At 38.0% G+C, this 19548-nt stretch overlaps 2 protein-coding genes across 9 annotated transcripts; one reads left to right on the top strand and one right to left on the bottom strand.

Moving 5' to 3' along the window:
* The first annotated feature begins 252 nt into the window (after positions 1 to 252).
* Positions 253 to 1916, top strand: LOC128872271 (SAP domain-containing ribonucleoprotein). Of its 2 annotated transcripts, none has more exons than XM_054114781.1 (7): positions 253 to 446; positions 669 to 762; positions 850 to 911; positions 995 to 1228; positions 1309 to 1437; positions 1517 to 1588; positions 1684 to 1916. In XM_054114781.1, exons 1-7 carry the CDS (start codon positions 396 to 398, stop codon positions 1783 to 1785), a joined length of 744 nt encoding a protein of 247 aa, XP_053970756.1. In that variant the 5' UTR covers positions 253 to 395; the 3' UTR covers positions 1786 to 1916. The 2 variants fall into 2 exon arrangements, with proteins under 2 accessions (XP_053970756.1, XP_053970755.1); XM_054114780.1 differs by having other exon boundaries at positions 255 to 446; positions 669 to 765.
* A 397-nt stretch (positions 1917 to 2313) lies between these two features.
* On the bottom strand, positions 2314 to 19443 carry LOC128872264 (uncharacterized). 7 transcript variants are annotated; one of them, XM_054114765.1, is made up of 17 exons: positions 18819 to 19443; positions 17862 to 18046; positions 17556 to 17752; positions 10579 to 17465; positions 10285 to 10496; positions 9912 to 10215; positions 9654 to 9832; positions 9401 to 9581; positions 9073 to 9311; positions 8597 to 8993; positions 8394 to 8502; positions 7980 to 8325; positions 7855 to 7899; positions 7669 to 7785; positions 7517 to 7607; positions 7036 to 7139; positions 6627 to 6773 (listed from the first exon to the last, which is right to left on the bottom strand). In XM_054114765.1, exons 1-17 carry the CDS (start codon positions 18961 to 18963, stop codon positions 6762 to 6764), a joined length of 9750 nt encoding a protein of 3249 aa, XP_053970740.1. In that variant the 5' UTR covers positions 18964 to 19443; the 3' UTR covers positions 6627 to 6761. The 7 variants fall into 7 exon arrangements, with proteins under 7 accessions (XP_053970736.1, XP_053970735.1, XP_053970737.1 ...); XM_054114763.1 differs by having other exon boundaries at positions 7505 to 7607; positions 18819 to 19441; XM_054114766.1 differs by having other exon boundaries at positions 6697 to 6836.
* Positions 19444 to 19548: the final 105 nt, after the last annotated feature.

Genomic DNA, 19548 nt, shown 5'->3' with positions numbered 1-19548 from the left:
AGATGATACATATGATATATTAGTGAATATATTGTTGTTTCTAAAACACAGAATCCTATTAATTATGCATTTACGACAAATAAAACAATTTATTAAAAGTATCGGTGGCGCCATCTTATAGACATAGCAGGAACTATTTTCACTACAAACTTGGGCATTTTACCACGGATAGCGCCACTGTTTTATGGTAATATTTTCGCTTCACAGGCCTACGACCAGAGTACGCTGAAGTCGTAGTTGCGAAAGTAAGCGATATTGAATTCATGAACATTCTATGTTGTATAGTTTGGTTTAATTTACTCTCTGCTTTGTAGAGTATTTTGCGAAAAAATTGTGACATGTTAATCGTGAACCGAAAAGACTTATCTGTTGAAATAGAGTAATACAGATGCATTATGGCTGACTCATCTTATGAAAAAGGACTCACGGAACTTTCGAAAATGAAGGTAGCCTTTGTACATTCTGCATGTATGATTTTATAGCCGGGAAGTTAACCTTAAAATTAAAAGATAATACTTTCCTCTTTACGATACAGAATGATTTCATTTGCGTTAATTTTCTTGTTATGCATACAACTGTTCGTAGACAATGTCGCGTGCTTTTAATTTGTTGCATTCAACAGAAAATGTATATTATTTTAAACAATCTACATGAATGTTATTTAATAGGTTGCAGACTTGAAAATTGAATTAAAACAAAGGGGACTTCCTACCACTGGTAATAAAAATGAGCTGGTCGAGAGGCTTCAATTAGCAATTCATGGTGGTATATGTTTTTAATTGAATTTCAATATATATATTTTTATTTGTAAAAATTAAATATTGATAGAACAATGTTTTTCATTGTTAGATTCGGCACTATCTTTGGACGAAACAGCAGAAGAGATTTTAGATGAAGATGCCGTCCTTGGTGTAAGTTGACGATGAACTATTTATTTGACTTGGCTATAATAATATAAACGCAATGAACACTCTCTCTCATTCTCTTTATATAGGATGAAGAAATAGAAGAGTTATCAAGTAAACCAGATTCACAAGAATCAAATGAAAAAAGGAAATTATCTACAGAGAGTAATATGAGTGCAAAAAAAATAGTTCTAAATCGTAAACCAATCATTGAAGAAGTTAAGAATGATTTAATAGAAAAAACAGAGATTGATACAAAAACAATCGATGCTGCACCACAGGAAAAAAAGATTATTAAATTATCAGAGCTTGGTGTCAAAGAGGTAAGAACTCTTCCTCTATTTCGTGTTACATGAATTGAAAATTAAGAGATTAACACAGTTTGTGTTATTTATTTAAATAGAGATTAGAAATGAGGGCCAAGAAATTTGGATTGCCATTATCAGAGGCTGCCAGAAAGGAAGTCAGATCTGCAAGATTCAGTATTAATAATCAAAATAATAAGTCAGCTGCTTCTGTAAAAACACCTGTGGTATATATTCTTGCTTTAATATAATTAAAATATCGCGTACGTGCTTTAGATGTGCTTAATTTATTATGTACATTTACAGCATACAACATACGATGTTTTAAAGAAACGGGCAGAAAGGTTCGGCACATCAGTTTCTAATTTAATGGAAAAGGTAATCAAGCAAAGAAAATAAAAAATTTACAACGTGAAATTATATTTAAACGTATATGCGTAACATATAACTCTTGTAATCGTACTTGATTTCAGGCCGAATTGGAAGCTAGAATAGAAAAGAGAAAAGCCAGATTTGGTGAAGTGAAACCCTCCAATGAAAAAGTATTTCATGATAAAGTTAAGATTGTTAAATGATATTCAGTGTTATATACCAAAACAGCAACCTAGATTGCAAAGCTTATTCTAAGTTTTCTTATTTTCATTACAATCATTGTATACATAATAAAAGATCATCGTATTTGTTATAAAATACTTTGCACAATAGATCTAAGAGATTTTTCTTTCGATATAACATTATGCTGAATGTCTGTTCGAAGTATGTTTTATGTGCATTTTATTTAAAAGAAACTGTGAAAATACTTTATACTTATATTTAAGTTTACTTAAAATATTATAGAATAATGAACAGATAACATGCAGTGTTACGATACTACTTTTCCTATTTGCGATGGGAAAAAGTTAACGTTTTTAAGACGAGTTAAAATAATTGCCTGACATACGTTTTAAAATAAATAATTGACTTGAAAAAATGCATACTTGTAATATCATAGTTTCGTATCGCTATGAAGTAATACACAGTTGAAAACAAATAAATAAAATTGCTCCGACATCGACAAGCATTGAATTGAATGCTTTAAAGAGAGAGAAAAGCATCCTATAATATTATTTCAATATATTGAATTTTATTACAAAATGTTTGTATTTAGGCTACAACATGTAATATAATAATTGCGTTTGGTCTAGACCCTTATGAAAAGAAAAGCTAAACTGCACCACATTTACTGTTGTCTTGACAAGACACTTCGTCAGTTTACGTTTCAAGGAAACACTCGTAAATGCGAAAATGTTTGGTACACATGCAAAAATTAACGCATCTCTTTTGAGTTACTATAGATTACGTTTGAAACGTTTATCCAGTTTTGAGATCGAATCACTGTGTTTTATATCACAAATATATATTTCGTACGAAATATATAGAATTCCACTAAATGCGGATGTGCCATGCATAAAAGCAATATAAATATATGTATATGGATGTACTTATACATCGTCTGGAAAAATCGATTTCGCGTATTTTCTTTTCTTTTCTTTTCTTTTTATTCGGTGAGATTAAAAGTTGGATAAAAAACGAGTCTTCGGACATATCGAACAATTTTAAAGTTCTCTTACATATATGTTCACGGTGTTTAGTTTATTTTTTTTTCTTCTTTTCTATCAAAGAGATTAAGTTTTAGGATTGATACATGACGCAGCCACGAATTGTATGTAAGAATACTTTGTAGAAACGTACTCGATTATTAACGACCATTCGAGCGTTCGATCGAACGAAGACACACAGGAATTCGCATTTTCCTTGAAGCGCACCCTAAAAACGAACGGTCCGAAGACACACGTTATAATTAAAGAAGACAATAGAGATTGTACATTAAACAGTATACAACTGAAATATATCGTATAGGTGTAAAAATAATAAAATTAGCAGTAGTAAACTCTCTATTACATTATACGGCGTGTAATGGTGTATAATCGTTCAATTCGATCGTTAAACGTTCGACGAATAAAGGAAACTATCCCAAGCAGCTAATCCTAAGATAATGTATTTTCTTTTTTTTATTTATATAACTTCTATTTATATTAGGTATGCACGTACGTGTGATAACTAAACAGATACACGATTTTTGTGGCGCAAAGACACTACCAGCTTTGCGAATCGATCAAAGAGCAGGAGGCTGTTGTATGCCTAACGAAAACTAAACAGTAAACAGAGATAACATCTCTGTTTCTTTTTGGAAAATATGTTTTCTCACTTTGTTTTTAAGTATATCTGATCAGCGAATTACTTAATCGAATTGAGTTAGTTTCCAGTTATCGTTAATATTTTCACGAAAGTTTAATATCCAAGGAAAGGATTCAACGAAGAGGAATTTCTCGAAGCTGTGTTTGAATTCAATTTATACATTAATTTTTTTTTTTTAAAGTGGTTAGTTTTCGTCAATATGATTGCACGTGCTTAGAAAATCATACATGGACGTGTAGGCAAATATAATTATTGTATTTGTAATTGCACACCACCATAGAATAAAAATTTCACAGCTTTCAATTATTTGTCAATTATTTATATGCTTGACATGTTGATTTTCGTTCAATTCCCAACTCTTTCTCTTTGTCCCGCGACTTTTTAAAATTGGACTCAACAGCCTCCTGTTCTCTAATGTAACTATATTCAATGTTTGTTTGTTTTTCTCTTTAATATAATTATCAAGTAAAATTTGTAAAATACAATATTATACTACCTATCATAAATTCTTAATCTTTTCTTTATAAATAATTATAGTAGTAGTCTTCACACCATTTGTTAATTTATTATAATCGGATGCCGTTTTCTTTTCGTTTTTTTTTTTTAAGATTTAAATATTACATTTGTGCCCTTTGCACTAATTCAGTTTATAGTATTCTGCGTGACTGTATGTGTGTGTATGTATGTATGTATGGATGTGTGTGTGTGTGTGTGTATATATATATAATACATGTAATATAATCTAAAGGACTTATCGTATGTACATATATACATGTAACAACGGCGCATAGTCCGAATTTGTTAATAGTTTTTGTTCAATTACTACTAAGATCGACTTCATCAACAGTAAACGTTTATTTGGGAAGGGACACCTACACACCTACGACGGATTCGGATGTAACTGTGCACGAATTTCATCTGTGAATACTAATAGGGTTAATAGTTAAAATCTGGTCAGATCTTTGTGTAATCTTTCCTCTAGCGTAACGCAACTTGGTTTCTTTTTTTCTTTCTCGTTTACGTTGCTATTAGCGCGTGGTCGGTTGCTTCATATAAATTTAATCAAACTCGAACTAATTACAAAAAGCTTATAACTCTTAGGAAATAGGCTCCATTGTTAGCGATATAATATATTTATCCCTTTTCCTTGCTTGGCCAACCTTGGATTTGGTTTCGGCGGCGTTCGTTTCTTTCGATCTAATTTTTATTCTAAAAGTTCGCAATTTCAAACAACTTTTTGCTTAAGAGGTCGAAGAGGAAGACGATTCTAACTCTACGCGTTTCTTAAGTTTTAAAACATTACAGTACGCATTAGTATAAAATAATGCTAGAACGTACACCGTTATCGTTAATGTTATGCAAATACTCTTTCTTTCATTATTTCAAACATTCCAATGCCCGGACATATATTTATATATATATATCTACTTTTATTTTTTTAAATTTACGATTCCATTACACGTTACTAAACTCTTTTTATGTTTCTCTTGTACTCGTCCCTCTCGAGCAAAAGTTGCGATCTTACCTGGACCGTTAAAATACGCATGTATAACACACACCGCATTCTACTTAACGATTCAGGGTTGGCCAAGATCTCACTCATGCTACGAATCAAGATCGTCCTCTCTCTGGCTACTAAAGTAAGATACCAAACCACCGAATTCTCCGGAACCTTCTTCGTCGTATTGTTTACTTCCAGCGCCGGCATCGTTTGGATGCGCTTGCTGTTGAGGCGGAGGAGGTTGAGGAGGCGGTGGCGCTTGAATGGGCGGCTGGTTATCCGCGGGAGACGAGAAGTGGTCTGCAGGGTACGGAGAACCTTGGTATGCAGCCGCATCGTCTGCCGTGGACATTGGCGGTGGAGGTGGGTAGGCACCGTAGTGATAATTAGGGGGTGGGGGTGGATGATACGGTGAGAAGTTGCCAGGTGGTCGATTGGGAGGTGGCGAGGGTTGTTGCATATTATGGTTAACCGGTGAAGCATTCGTGAATGGTGGTATTTGATGCCTGGGACCCATTGGATTGTCTGCGAACCTGGACAACGGAGGAGGAGGACCCCTGACATAAGGAGGAGGCGGAGGAGGTGTGGGACCACCTTTGGCCAGAGGACTTCCGGCGGCTGGCGGAATCATCGCTGGTCCAGGTCCGAGTGGAGAACTGCGATCTCGATTGTTGATCGATATTGGTCCACCGCCTGACGGAGACGGATCCATTGGATGATGAGGCGTATGATACAATTGAGGACCGGATACTCTCATTCGCATGGGCGGAGTACCTGATCTCACAGCCGCAAAGTGAGGTGGCATGGAGGGTTGACCCGCTTGTCTGTACGGCGAAGGAATCCTGCCTCGAGGTTGCATTTCATAACCAGTTCTGGGTCCGCCCATTATCGGACTCGCGGCGTTTGGTCCTCCGAAATACTTGTGCCCCATCGCTGCGGCTGCTGCGGAGAATGATTGCGGACTACTCGACACGGGCTGAGATTGAAGCATTCTGGTGATAACGGAAGACTGTTGTTGATTGTTGGGCGGTAACGACGGGTAGACAGGTTGCGAGGTCGGAGTTTGCGAAGAGGGCGGTCCTTGTGTCGTAACGATACCAGCAGGTGGCGTGGACGGAGCCGAGCCAGAGGTGCTACTGCCTGGTGTAGGAAGTACGTTTGGTATGTCACCAGGTTTCATTTCTGGATTCGAGTCGGTACTCATGCCCATTAAACTAACGTCGACGACACCCTTCGCTGCTGCTTCTGCGGCTCTAGCTGCTTCTAGCGCAAGAGTCTTTTTACCCTTGCCCCGCCCTCTTCGTTTAGGTTTCATCGGAGAACAGTCCGGGCTGAAGAGTTGTCCATCTGGTCCTGTCATCATGGGAATGTGTCCCTCGCTTGATCTTTCAGCCTCTGGCGTCATAATTGTAGACAAAGTAGGAGTAATAGTGGGTGAAATATTACTCGCTATGGGCTGCGGCACGCTAACAGGTAAAACGGTAGCGTTCAGGTCTGGAGCCCCATCTCTGCGCATTTGTTCTGCAAGAATTTCAGCTTTGCTGCGACGACCTCTCTTCTTCTTTTTTGGTACCTCTCCGTCGGTTCCTTCCGGTGCATTAGGGTCGCGTTGCCTCTCAGCTGCTAATATTTCCAATGCCTTCAATCGTGCCTTCTCCAATTTTTTAGCTTCCCGCTCTTCTTTCTTCTTCTTTTTTGCTATTTCAATAGCTGCAAGCTCTAATTGTCGTCTACCATATTCTTCGTCTTCCATCATCATCTGTTCTAGTTGTTCGTCATCTAAGTCGGCTAATTCGCCGGGTCCGAGTCCCGTTAGGGAACCATCTGGAACATCCCCAGTAAATGAACCTGCCGCCGACATTGTCGTACCAGTCAATCCTACGTTTTCTGAAAGATTGTCATCAATTTTTGAATCTATCTCTCCTATAGGATTGTCAATGACATTAGCCATGATATCCTTTTCCCCATCTTGGTCATCTTTTTTTTGAATTACAGAACCAACCAAAAAGTTTTGCTTTCGCGCTTTATTCTTACTACCGGGTTTTGGACCAGGTTTTTTTCTCTGTTTTGGCGTTCCATCGCTTACCATTTTTCGTTTAACTCCTGGACTTTTGCTTTTCTTCGGTTTCCTACTTTTTGGTGATTTATTTTTTGATTTGTGACCATCCTTTTTTGGATTGTAAATGTCACCTGTAAGACATAAGAACCCATTAGTATACTTGAACTCAATATTAACACATTCGCAGCTGTTGATGTACTTTTACGTAATTTTTAAATCCATAACTGTTCGCCTCTGATCTAATATTACATTATATATTTGTAATAAATTCGTATCAAATTTATGTGAAACAATGATGATAAGACTCTGCAGCAATTAGTTATAAATTTTAGAAAGACTACGAGAAACTTATCTGATAATGAAAACATTAAACAAAAAATGAAGTATTTTTGTTCTATAATATTAAACATGATGTGTCGAAAAGTATTGCTCCCTATATAAAGTCGCGCTCTAAAATCGTCGGCTGCGAAAGTGTTAATATTGTCTTACAAGTTACCTGAGTCTGAACCTTTGTCAATATCCTCGATAACATCTTCGCCTTCGTTCACGATAAACTCATCTTCGCTTTCACCAGTTCTTCTCAATGCCTTCTTTAATTCCTGTAATTTTATAAGTATATTTAATATTTTTACTTGGTTATGTTTTCACGTTATTTATTACCTCTTCGCTATCCGTCGCGATTTCTTCTTGATAATTAATTTTTCTACCTCGAGTTCGTCTACCTAATATTTCTTCTTCTTCCGGTTTGTTTTCGTCTGGAAGACCACCATAAATGATCTGAAAGTATAATTAAGTTCGTAACGTCGTGATATTATATCAAGAGAGAATTGAGTGGAGGTTACATACTTTTCTCCGAATGGTCGTGGTCTTCTTTGGTTTCGTTATGTTCTCCTGTAATAAATTAAATGATGCGATTTAAAATATAAACATGAAATGTAAACATTTTAAGTACACGATAAATGAAGACTTACTTTCTTTTTCTTTTGCTGTCCTAGTTCGTCTACTAGTGGAACGATTGATACTTGAGGTAGTTCAGACTTTATTCCCTCTAATCTTGTATCTTTCGCCTCGTGAGCGACGATGTTGTCGTTACCTTCGGTTGCATTTTCAAGTTTGATATCTACGGCTTCAGGTATTGTGGGTTCCTCTACTTCTAACTGCCGTTGCGCTTCACATTGCGCTTCAATTCTTAATCCTTCGATTGATTCGTCGTTTTCGCTTTGATTATCTGATTCAATGATACGTTTTCTCTTTTTTTTCTTTTTACTCTTAGTTTTCGGTAACGTCTTATGTCTGGATGTTGATAGAGTTTTACTTCTGAAAGAAATTGTTGTTATAGTACGTTCATAACCTATTCGAATCGTGTAATAATGACAGTATCTTACTTTTTCTTTTTCTGTCGCCACGAATTATCACTATCTTCATTATCTGAATCCCATGCAGATCGAGATTTTTTCCTTTTCGGTCTATCGCTTTCCTCGCTATCGTCGTCAACTGTAAATAAATGTAATTGTTTAAACTTACCTATAACATTTAACTTACCTAACAACAATTTAACTACTGTCTAGAATTGTTTTGTTTTACTTACTAAAGTCTTCTTCGTAACGCATAGTCCTGGCCCTGGTACTTCTTCGTACCGATCGCGAATCTCCTCTTTTACCGCGTCGTTTTGTGTCAGCAAAAGTGCTTTCATCGGAAGATGTCACATGATCATCAAAATCTTCCTCGTCTTCCGAACTGGTGCCTTTGAAATCTTCGTCGCTTTCTGGATCATCCTCGCTGCTTATATCAAGACTATTTAATTTACGGGGCTTTTTTCGGGACAAAAATTTTTTTACGACTTGTTTATGATCATCATTGTCATCGATAACATCCTCTCCCTCGATCTTATATTCTTCGTCACTGTCCTTTTCTGATTTCTTGTCCATGTTATCCTTGTTCTCTTGTGTCTCCTCGGCGCTTAATAATTCACTCTTAAACTGAAGCTAAAGAAAAATGTTCATAACAACACTTTAAATATGAACGATGCACAGTCACGTTAAAATACATAATGAATGATGTTACCTCTGCTTCTTCTTTCTTTGCGTTAACTATAGTTGCGATGTCTTTTCCTCTTCCTTGATTTCCAGCTCCCTGAATAGCCTCTACTTCGTCCTGAATGGCAGCATTAATCATTGCGTCATAGTCGTTAAACTTGTATTTATTTGCAGATCGCCTTTCGCGTAACTGGTATACAGGTTCGCTTTCCTCGCTGCTAGAAGTTTCTGAACTTGAAGAAGAAGAAGAAGAAGCAGAGGAGGATTCTACGCAAACAGTTGTATATGCGTTAGTAATTTTCTAGATATTTAACGATACGATAAAGTATTACGAAAGATATAAAATTAACCATTACCAGATTCTTGACTAGACGCTTTCGATCCTTTCTGACGTTGCGACTCGTTTTTATGAAGAACATTATCTAGACTTATACCAACGAATGCTAATCTCTTTTTTCTTAAAACTTCATTTTCATGCCTTTTCGCTAACTGATCGTACGATCTTAAGCTTTCTTGTAATTTAGTCACGAGTAAGTTCTGCAATTGATATCATAGAATGTGAATTTATAGTTAAATGAATGCTTCAATAACGTATTCAGACGTACTTACATGTTGACACGGAGGACAGAACCAATCACCCTCGGGTATGAGCATCAGTGCAGGTCTAAGGCAAGAGCAGTGCCAGCCTTTATCACAAGAATCGCAAAGAAGTATCCATTCTGGATGATCTGCTTTATCACATTTCTGGCAAGCATATTCATCATCCGCTTCTTCGACATCGCTTTGAGCTACAATTAAGCAAAGAGTTTATGATTCGTTACGATATATATGTTATGCGCGTTAACTTTCCTGGTGACAATGCATTACCTTTCTGAGCAGTTCTAGCTCTTCTTAACGGTTCAGATTCCTGATCCTTTTCAAGATCGCTTTCTGGCGAGAATTCATGGTCACTTTTAAAAAGTAAGGATCCTTCGCTCTCTATTTCCTCTTCTTCGTCTTCTTCCTCTTCAACTTCATTTTCTTCGTCGCTACTAGATCCCGAAGAACTCCGCCACGGATGTGCTTCGTTAAATTTAGCCAACATCTTCTTTTTTTTCCTCCTTCGACGTTTCCTTTTAGATTTCTTGTCCGTTTCTATTTCTTTTATTACTACTTCTTCTTCGCTTTCCGGCTGAAAAAATTACTTGTCACAATATTTCTTTAATGCTACTTTATAAACTTATACAAAACGGCAACGTACTTTTTGTTTCTTGCGTTTCTTCTTTTCCGTGGAATCTTTCTTGTCTTTCGAATCGACTAAAATTTCGTCCTCGATCCTCCGTTTATCTGCTTCTTCTTTAATTTTTAATTGCGCTATTCTTCTAGACTGCCTGACAGGAGTTTCGTCTTGCGTTAATCCGGAATGCACTTCGGCAATGTCTCTGCCTACCTCGAGGCCCAAAACCATTTTTCCTATAAACAACATATTTGTATAAAGTAAATCAGATGGAAATAATCGCTGGAATACATAATACCTAAACAAAATTTAACTCACTTTTCTTCCGCCTTTTCTGAGAAATCGGTGTTATATTCAAGTTTGCGTCATTATTACTTAGAGTTCTTTCAAGATGAACCTCAGGCGATACTTCCGAAACTTGATTGCTCCCATATTGAAGGTGTTTTGGTCGTGTCGACCGTGCGTTTCCTCTGTAACCACGCCTTCGTCTTCCTCTAGGACGTCCTCTTGTTTTCCTTTCGAACATAACCGAATGAGGAGTGCCTTGGTCATCGCTAACATTCTGAATTTTCTGTCCTTCAAATTTCACAGGGCTACATTTCACGACCTCGTCCTCCGAACTTATCGTTACAACGCGACTCTCCTCTATAGATTTTCGCAATTGTTTATCAGGGATACGTTTTCCGCGTAGTCTTATTCTTTTGCCTCCCATCATACTTTCATCTTCTTGTTTAGTCCGGACGTCTTCCGAGTTAGACTCGTGAGAGCTGTTACGCCGTTTCCGAGATACTTTTGGTGATTCCATAGAATCTAATTTCCATCCGTCATAAATAAGTTCGGATACAGGCTTGACTCGCAAGCCCATTTTTGGCGCGGGTACCTCATTTTGCTCGTTATCGCCTAACTTTCTTAACGTATCTTCGTCGGTGCACGCCAAAGGATCAACTTCTTCGGGAGCTGTATCAAATAGATTTTCGTTGTCTGCTCCCATAGAGTCATCCGATGACAAAGAAATTTCTTTGATCTCGATACTTTGAATTTCCGATCTCCGTACCTTCTGTTTACTATCGACGACGCTGCTCTTCTGTTGAACTTGGTTCGATGCATTATCTGCTACATTGACAACTGTACTCGGATCATCTTTCCTTAATGCTGTTACACCTGTATCGGACATTGTCCCACCGCTTACTTCAGCTTCATTTACGGGTACCTCTGCCTGTTTACAACTATCCAAATTTGTATCCAATTGCACTTCGGAACTAGTTAAACGATCCAATACTTGTTCGTTTGATTCCGTATAAGGAGGTTTAGACTTTAACGGAGGAACATCTTGGATATCGGACACGTCGCTTAATCTTTTACTAGCTTCCTTTTTATTATCGTTTTTCGCGATAGCTGACTCTGATGCTATATCTTGGGCATTGAAAATTACTGTACTGTCGTTTACACTCGGGACAATATTCTCGGGGAGGGATTCCGTGACCTTATTCATTACGTGAAGCGATTCGTTACGCTTTTCGTGATTTTCTCTGATACCCAAATTTTCGGATTTTTCAGTCATAAAATTTACGAATTGTAAATTGTCCATGGGCTTGAAATCTTCCGATATAGTTGAAATATTATTCTTACATATTTCTGATTTATCTGTACCCGAGGATATATTGTCGTATTTCAGTGGTAACACGTTCACCGAGTGAATGGATGCATCGACTTCTGGCAATTCTTTATTTAGGTGACTTTCTTTGTGCAAACTCACGTCGAATTTCGTTTGTTTATCGCTGAATTCTGAAAGTTCTTTCAACTTTTTATACGGTTCCACGATTGAAAGTTCCTCTGTAACGTGTTTCATTTTTTCAGGTTCAATACACGTAACATCGTTATCCAAATTGATCACCAATTTTTCTTCTGCAGATTTTAAATGTTGTTCTTTTAAATTTACGCGAGTTATTTGATTGTTTACATCGTTGGGCTCGATACCTTCTTTAGTTTGCATAAGGATTCTTATTTTATGCTCGATGCCTACTGGTTTCGAATCGTCCTTTCGTTCGGAAACCAAGCTCTCCATTTTTTCTGTAGCCGAACCTGGCCATTTAATTCCCTCTTCGGTGTTCTCGGTATCTATCGAATTGTTTGCTTTGTCCAATGACGAGTCTATGGATTCTTTATTTAGCGAATTATACGCATCCCCAGGACCAGTTTCCGAAGGAACAGTCAATTCTTTAATATTATTATCCTCTGGACTATTGATACTTTTGTTTTCATTTATCGATACGATTGATTTGTCGTTCGAATCACGTTGAACGATATTACAATTATGTTCTTGTCCAGCTGTTTCTTCGATGGTTAATTCATTTTCTCTATATTCAGCGTCTTTGTTTGTTACTTTTCCAATATTACTTTCTACCGATAACTCCGACTGTTGCTCATTGGTGAGCGTGTTTTGTATTTCGTTAGACAGTGTTTCGCTCTGCATAGTTGGTTCTTCGACATCATCTTTCTCGGTCTGCTTGTTAATAATTACAGTTCCTTCTAAATTACTGGTGTTCTTATTTCTAGGTCTGCTTGATTCCGTTTCGACAGGTTCGAAAACGTCGTCGCTACCATCGTTGGAATCGCTGCTGTCGTAATTGGGAACTAAAGATTGTTTAATTTCATTCACGGATTCCTGAGGATTTCGAAAGCTTGGACTTAACCGATTCACTTTCGGTTCTTCCGTTTCTGCTTTGTCGGTAATATTTTCTTCTTGCGAATCGTTTGCATCTTCTATGTTATTCGTCAAATCTTGCTCTTGGTTTTCTTCAACGTGATCTGTAACATCTTTGCATCGATCCGTATCGTCAATTTCTGGTATCGTAGGTTTCATCGTAGTATCGGTAGAATTTAATTCGATATTTGCAATGTTTTCCGTTTTTTCTGTTTGAGGAACATCAAACGAATTAATTTCATTTCCTTCAGAGGGGGATGAACGTAACTCCAACGAGGTATCGTGATCGTCCTCATCGTGCGACAAAGATTCGTGGGAAGATGTTTTGTGTTTGTGTAATTTAGCAGATTCCAATGAAATATTATTAATAACCATATTTTTATTCGATTCTTGGTCAGCACAGGAACTTCGGTCCTCCGATGCAACATCCTCAAATTCATTTGCAGTTTGAGCTAAGTTAGATAAATTAATTTCTTTCGTAGTTTCAACAGTATCAGATTTAGATGGTTTAAAATTATTTGTGTCAGGTACTATCTCTGGTAATACATTGTACATAGGACATTCATTTTTAAAGGGCGACTTTTCAGAATCTAGTTGCACTTTAACACTTTCATGAAACGACGTATCTCGAATGCAGGCATCATCTGAGCTACTTATTGTAGGAACTAACGGATCTTTATTATATTGTTCAATCGATTCTGAGCTAGTAACAGTCGAACTGTCCGCGAAATCTAATTCAGTATTAATATCAGGCACAGAGTTTTTAATAACCGAGTCATCCAGTGTCTTTTCTCTCATCTCTTCGGAATCCTCTGAAACTTCGTCTTGCGTACCAACGTCTGTTAACGCATCGATTCTTTCACTATTTTTGTCATAATTCACGCACATCGAATCCGCATCGGAACCAACCTGGTTTTTCATATTTTCATTGTCAGTGTCTATCGATCGTTCCTCCTGGCTGTCGAATTCGGAAAAATTGTCATTTTTTTCACTGTGCTTACTACAAGTCTCAGCAGGTGAATCGAATTCTTTTTCAGAGACATGTTCCATCTCTTTTTCTGCCGAACTATCAACCTCTTGATAAGTGGAACATTCGGGCCTGCTTGGATAATTTGATTCGGATAAATTATTTTCGTATTCCGTTTTTAATTGTGGACTTTGAGTAAAAGATGACGTACACGAATTATTAATCGATACCGAATCCGTTTCATCATTTTTAAGTATTGCGCATACATCGGATGATTTACATTCGGCTTTGTCTTCGGAACAAGAAATTGGAGTTTCTGTGGGATTAACGGGATCGTTCTCTAGATCCGACTTTTCGTTTTGTAATTGTTCGTCTAATATCTTGCATTGCGTTACGGTAGGTGCTGCAATTACATTTTCTAGTTCCGCATCCGAAGCGTCTTTACTTAAATCATTCGTACTGTGAGGTTGCGAAATCGCATCCGACGCTTCTGTTTCTTCAGGTTTCGAACATTCGTTTGTTGTATTTTCGCTACTAGAAGTAGGATCTTGCGTGGTAACAGTACTACAGGATTTTAAATTTTCTTCGATGTTTAGTTTCGATTCCGAGCGAGACAAATTTGCTTCTGCCATTGGTATCGCGCATTGTTGTTCTTCTACGGAATATCTCGACGAGACTGTTTGTTCCCATGCGTTGGTGGTTGGTCCTTCAACGTTTTCTGTTTTACTTTTGTTATCGTTTTCGCAATGCGAATTATCGGAGTTGGGTGTATACGATTTGATTTTCAATGAATTATTATTTGTTTGCGTTACGTCGTAATCGTCCGATTTATAGGAAGAAACTATGTCTTCCATTGGTTTCGAAGAAGAAACGCATTCGTATTGCAACGTTTCTGATTTCGATTGTATAGTGGTTGAAACTATTTGATCGGACTGTGATTCAGATACTTCCGATTTCGAGGTATACGAAACACAGTTAGGTCCAAAAAAAAATCTTGGCGGAGAAGAAGCTACCGGTTTACATTCGTTATCTATTTTTTCTAAACTGTCCTTCTCGCGTGAAACGATACTTTCCGAATCACAGATATTCTGTACAATGTTTTTCTCGTTTATCGAACGTGTTGTAGCCGTGGCTTCTGTACAAGTGTCTAATGCTTCCGACGTATCCGCTTGACATAAAGATATAGAAGAGTCACATTGCACGGAGACTTGAACGGTGAGACTTTGTTTCTGTTCGTCAGAAGACTCGCCTGTACCCTTCTTTTGTGGACTTCCTAATTCGACGTTCCTCTCTTGAAAAGTTATATCCTCGGTATTTACAGAATTTCCGTCAACTTTAACGTCCTGACTTCTCCTAGTGAAATTTTTACACTCACTTTCATTTTTCTTTGATGATATGTCTCTTTCGTTTGATATGATACTACTATCGCATTCTGTTTTTTCTCCCGGTTTTCCGACATCCCACCTTGATAGCCTCTTCATGGAACTGCTAGTATTTTTGGGTATGATTTGAATACCCAGAGTTGGCTTGAACTTGGGCTTTTCTTGCGTCGAGCCTACAATTTGACAATTACTCTTGACGTTATCGCTGGATTGAGGGAAATTTCTGTTTAATTTTATGTTACTTTTATTCGCTACTAGCGATCCAGTAGACACCTCGTTTACAAGACTGTCTTCGGTTGAGTTCAGGGATAAAGATGAAGTAGCAGAATCAGCTTCGTTTTTTGATTCATTGCTTTCCTTATTGTCAGCTGACGTATCATCGTTCGGGTTACCCGCCTGGCATTCTTCGCCAGATCCTTCCCCGTAAAAAAAAATGATAGGTTCCTCAACCGCTTCACCAAGTCCAGGATTCACTGCATCGCAGTCGCTACCAGATCCTTCGCCTTGAACCATCATCATTGGTTCCTCTATGGCTTCGCCAACTTCATCTCTCCAATTAGTACCAATTATTGGTCTTTTATCCATAGTCCCTCTAATTGGTATTACATCTGCTCTTATTCTCTTTAACATGTCTTGTTGCATATCGTCCCCTTCCAACGGACGTTTTACCGATGTTGTATTCATCCTTAAAGCTGTTATCTTACTTGGATCTGGAAGTATCGTATAATTTGGTAATCTGTGATCTTCTTTGCTAGATATCCTTGTAGTATTATGATACGGAGCAGACGACATGTCGTACGTAGGAAACGACATTTGTCTTTTACTCAAGTCTGCTACCATTGCGTGATTACGCATCATCACAGCCCGCGCGTCGTATGGTAAGTTTGTCACTTCCGGTTTATTTAACTTTTTCGTACTGAGATCCATTTCTCTATGTTGAAAATCTTGCGTTCTGTAACCAGGAGAGGGTAAGTCTATACTTTTATTCAATTTTCGACTAGATAAATCAATTCCGGAGAAATCCATCGGCTTATTTTGTTCGTTAGAGCCTTCCCAGCCTCTAGGCGATGTAGATAAATCCATACCTCTGTGCCCTCTATTGGTTTTTTCCGTCTGACTTCTCGCATAAAAGTCTTGAGGTAATCTATCATCGTCTCCGTTTACTATATTTCCAACGATACTTCCCGACCTTGCTAGATTTTCAGCTATTTTCTCTAACGATTTCATTGTGTTCGGTTTGTCAAGTTTTTCAGATTGTATCCTCACAAGATTCGCAGCCAATTGATCTATTGGTTTGACAGATAATTTACAATGCGTTGTTGGTATATCCGCGGATGGAAAAGGAAGATTATTTTTATTAGGTAACTTGTCGAATGGTTTCATAACTTGTTCCACCGAATCTTCTGATTTTTTTGTTGCGTTCAAAGCGATGCCAACCGTCTCCTTCCCTTCGTGTACTTGTATCGTTTCAGAAAGATTTGCCAACTTAAGAGGAGATGTGATAACAGGTGTTTCGATCGATTTAAGAGGCACCAACTCTTCCGCGTTAACTTTCGAACTACTCACTATTGTATGTTCTTCGGATTTAAATGTTTCTATGGGTTTAGAATTAGACGCGACGGAAGTAACTGTTGTTTCTTCGATCGTGTTCATTTCTTTCTTTTGAGGCGAAACTGATTTTTTTTCTGACAATGTATCAACTTTGCCATTTACAAGTTTTAAAGATGATACCGATACTAAGAGGGGCATCTGAACGCGATTTGACTCTATAGCTTCCATTTTTATAGTTTCCTGAGAATCGTCCTCTTCGGTATTTTGTTTAGAACTTTCATCGTTCGATAATTCATCCTCGATTTCCAATCCCTCTTCCGCATCGTCGTCAGCTTCGTTACTACTACCTTGGTGTCGTTCGATCTCAAGCTCAAAGTCTTCACTTTTCATCTTTTCCATTTTCTTGACGCTTGAAACTTCAATTCGAATACCATTTTCTTGCAAAGCCTCATCCTCCAGACTCGGCGATGTCGTAATTTGTCCCGTATCGATAATAGGTTTTTCGGAAATTTCTAAACTATTACTATCTTCGTTGATCGGAATAGGTCCAACCTCTCCATTCGATAAAGTGCTTATGAGATTAACGACGCCTTCTCGATCCCTAGTATCAAGAAAATAATAACTCTGTATTTACATTGAAATATTTCAAAGGCACTCAAGAGTACAAAACGTATACAAACTGAAAACATACTTAGCTACAAGTTCCCAATTCTCTTCGTCTACATCTTCTCTATAAACCCTTATATTGCACTCTTCGTCAAGTTGACACCAATATGCCAATCCAGATTTATCTCTCCCCAATGGTTCCACGCGTAATTCGTTAGCTGCAACTTTATTCACTTCATTTTTAAACTTTTGATTCAAGTCAAATTGCGTTTCCAGAAGAACCTGTAACGATAAAAACTTTTCAGATTAAATTGAATTTGATAATTATACATACGTTACTTTTAAAATAATTTAAATCTTATAGAATATAGTAATGTAATGATTTTAATACTTTGAGTAAACGTAGCTTGACAGCAATACGGGCTTTCTTGTAACCAAAACGCTCGAGTTCCCATCCATCCTGATTAGAATATGTATGGCAAAATTTAACCAGTGCTCGTTCCCACTTTTCTGGTGATACTGTTTTCCGTGTTTTGCGTAACAATTTGATGTGGAGATCTATCAACTGTTGTGGTACTACAACAAGAAGAAATTATTAATAAACAGAAATAAGTTCAGGTATAGAAAATGATAAATATTCGCGAATGATGGAAATAAATCGAAAATGTTCATTAACATAACATTGCTATTTACGTACGACTAAAAATAAAAAGTAAATCGATGATAATTTATAAGTTATTTTTGCCGTATAATAATATATTAAGTGTCCCGCATAAAATAACGAAGCGATTGAGTATATCGAAATTTCAAATATAGCGTATATCGAGAATTCGACGCGCGATTCATAACTCGTAATCACGTGTAACCGACGTTGACAACAAGGGAGGTGGCAGCACGGGAGAAAATAACAACAGAGCAGAGCAAATCAAACTTAACTGTCAATAATATTATTATTCGAACGTATCGACGAATCGTAATCACAAGTAATTATTAAACATTGTTAATCGAGGGTTTGCCGTCTAATAACTGTTTTACAAAGCTACGAAAAAAAAACAAAAGACAAGAGAGACTGGAAGAAACGATGTCGCGAATTGTGATGGGGAAAAAAAGGACGAAAACAGTCATGAGTATCGTGTTTACTTAGACGAAACGATCGGTTCGCGTATAATTAAAAAGCAAACGAAGGCGTCGAACAATGTGCAAATCGGTAGGCGAAATACGTCGAAACGTAGAGAGAAAAAACTAATATCGCACGCAAGACTTTTGGCCTCGCGGGGGCGGGTCAATCATTCTCTCTCTCTTTCTCTCTTTCCCATGCATACACGTATGCATGCTCGAGTTTACTCACCATCCTGCGTATTTTCAAGCATCTCTTGAAGGCCCGCGATATCTGGATAAACGATCCCACAGGACTTGCCGAAGCACTCGAGAAACGAACAGATCACAGCGAAATTTGGGTCACTCGCGCAAGAGGCTTCGTTATCGGACGCCATTTTTCCGCCGCTTCTCTCTGGGCCCGTCGCCGCTAGGCGATATACTACGCTAGGCGGCCTAACAACTCGTATCGCATTTTCGTCCAACTGTTTTCGGTGATCGTTAGTCTAGTTACAGCTCATCCGTTAAAATAATAATGCGTTTAGGAAACAATCGAACGCCGGCCTTATCGGAAGGTGTTCCGACGCCGTTTCCCGCTTCGTTGTTTTTCGCTATACCTTGATGTTCTACCTGCCACTCACACCCGCATCGAAACCACAAACGTACACGAATAAACACACGCGTCAGAGAAACCAGAACGCGAAGACAGTAGACGGAGAAACGTAGAACAAGGGAAATCGGTTATACCCTTTGGCCCGTGTTGTCTTCGTAAACTTCCACTTTGTTTCGGTATCGTTTCGACGATTCAAGAAAACGAATACTTTCTCGCGCGCGCCTCTTTCTCCCCTTCGTTCTCACTTCACACTTTTCCACATATCACGGTGCTCAACCACAAACACACGGACACACAGGCGTAGAGATCGTTGCGCCTCTCGAGTATAATATACACAATGTAGTGTGTGCACGCGCGACGCGCGCGCGCG

Source organism: Hylaeus volcanicus, chromosome 2, assembly GCF_026283585.1.
Source record: "Hylaeus volcanicus isolate JK05 chromosome 2, UHH_iyHylVolc1.0_haploid, whole genome shotgun sequence".
NCBI classification, from domain to species: domain Eukaryota; kingdom Metazoa; phylum Arthropoda; class Insecta; order Hymenoptera; family Colletidae; genus Hylaeus; species Hylaeus volcanicus.
The sequence above is the reverse complement of the archived record's forward strand: the minus strand, read 5'-3'. Positions and strand labels throughout refer to the sequence as shown.

Excerpts from the sequence above, each read along its gene's own strand:
- LOC128872271 (XM_054114780.1), top strand. The coding sequence starts at position 396 with ATGGCTGACTCATCTTATGAAAAAGGACTCACGGAACTTTCGAAAATG. Across the intron at positions 447-668 it reads CGGAACTTTCGAAAATGAAG|GTTGCAGACTTGAAAATTGA; the intron begins GTAGCCTTTGTA and ends GTTATTTAATAG. Across the intron at positions 1,438-1,516 it reads CTTCTGTAAAAACACCTGTG|CATACAACATACGATGTTTT; the intron begins GTATATATTCTT and ends GTACATTTACAG.
- LOC128872264 (XM_054114760.1), bottom strand. The coding sequence starts at position 18,963 with ATGGCGTCCGATAACGAAGCCTCTTGCGCGAGTGACCCAAATTTCGCT. Across the intron at positions 18,047-18,818 it reads GCTTGAAAATACGCAGGATG|TACCACAACAGTTGATAGAT; the intron begins GTGAGTAAACTC and ends TTCTTGTTGTAG. Across the intron at positions 10,216-10,284 it reads AGAAACGCAAGAAACAAAAA|CCGGAAAGCGAAGAAGAAGT; the intron begins GTACGTTGCCGT and ends TAATTTTTTCAG.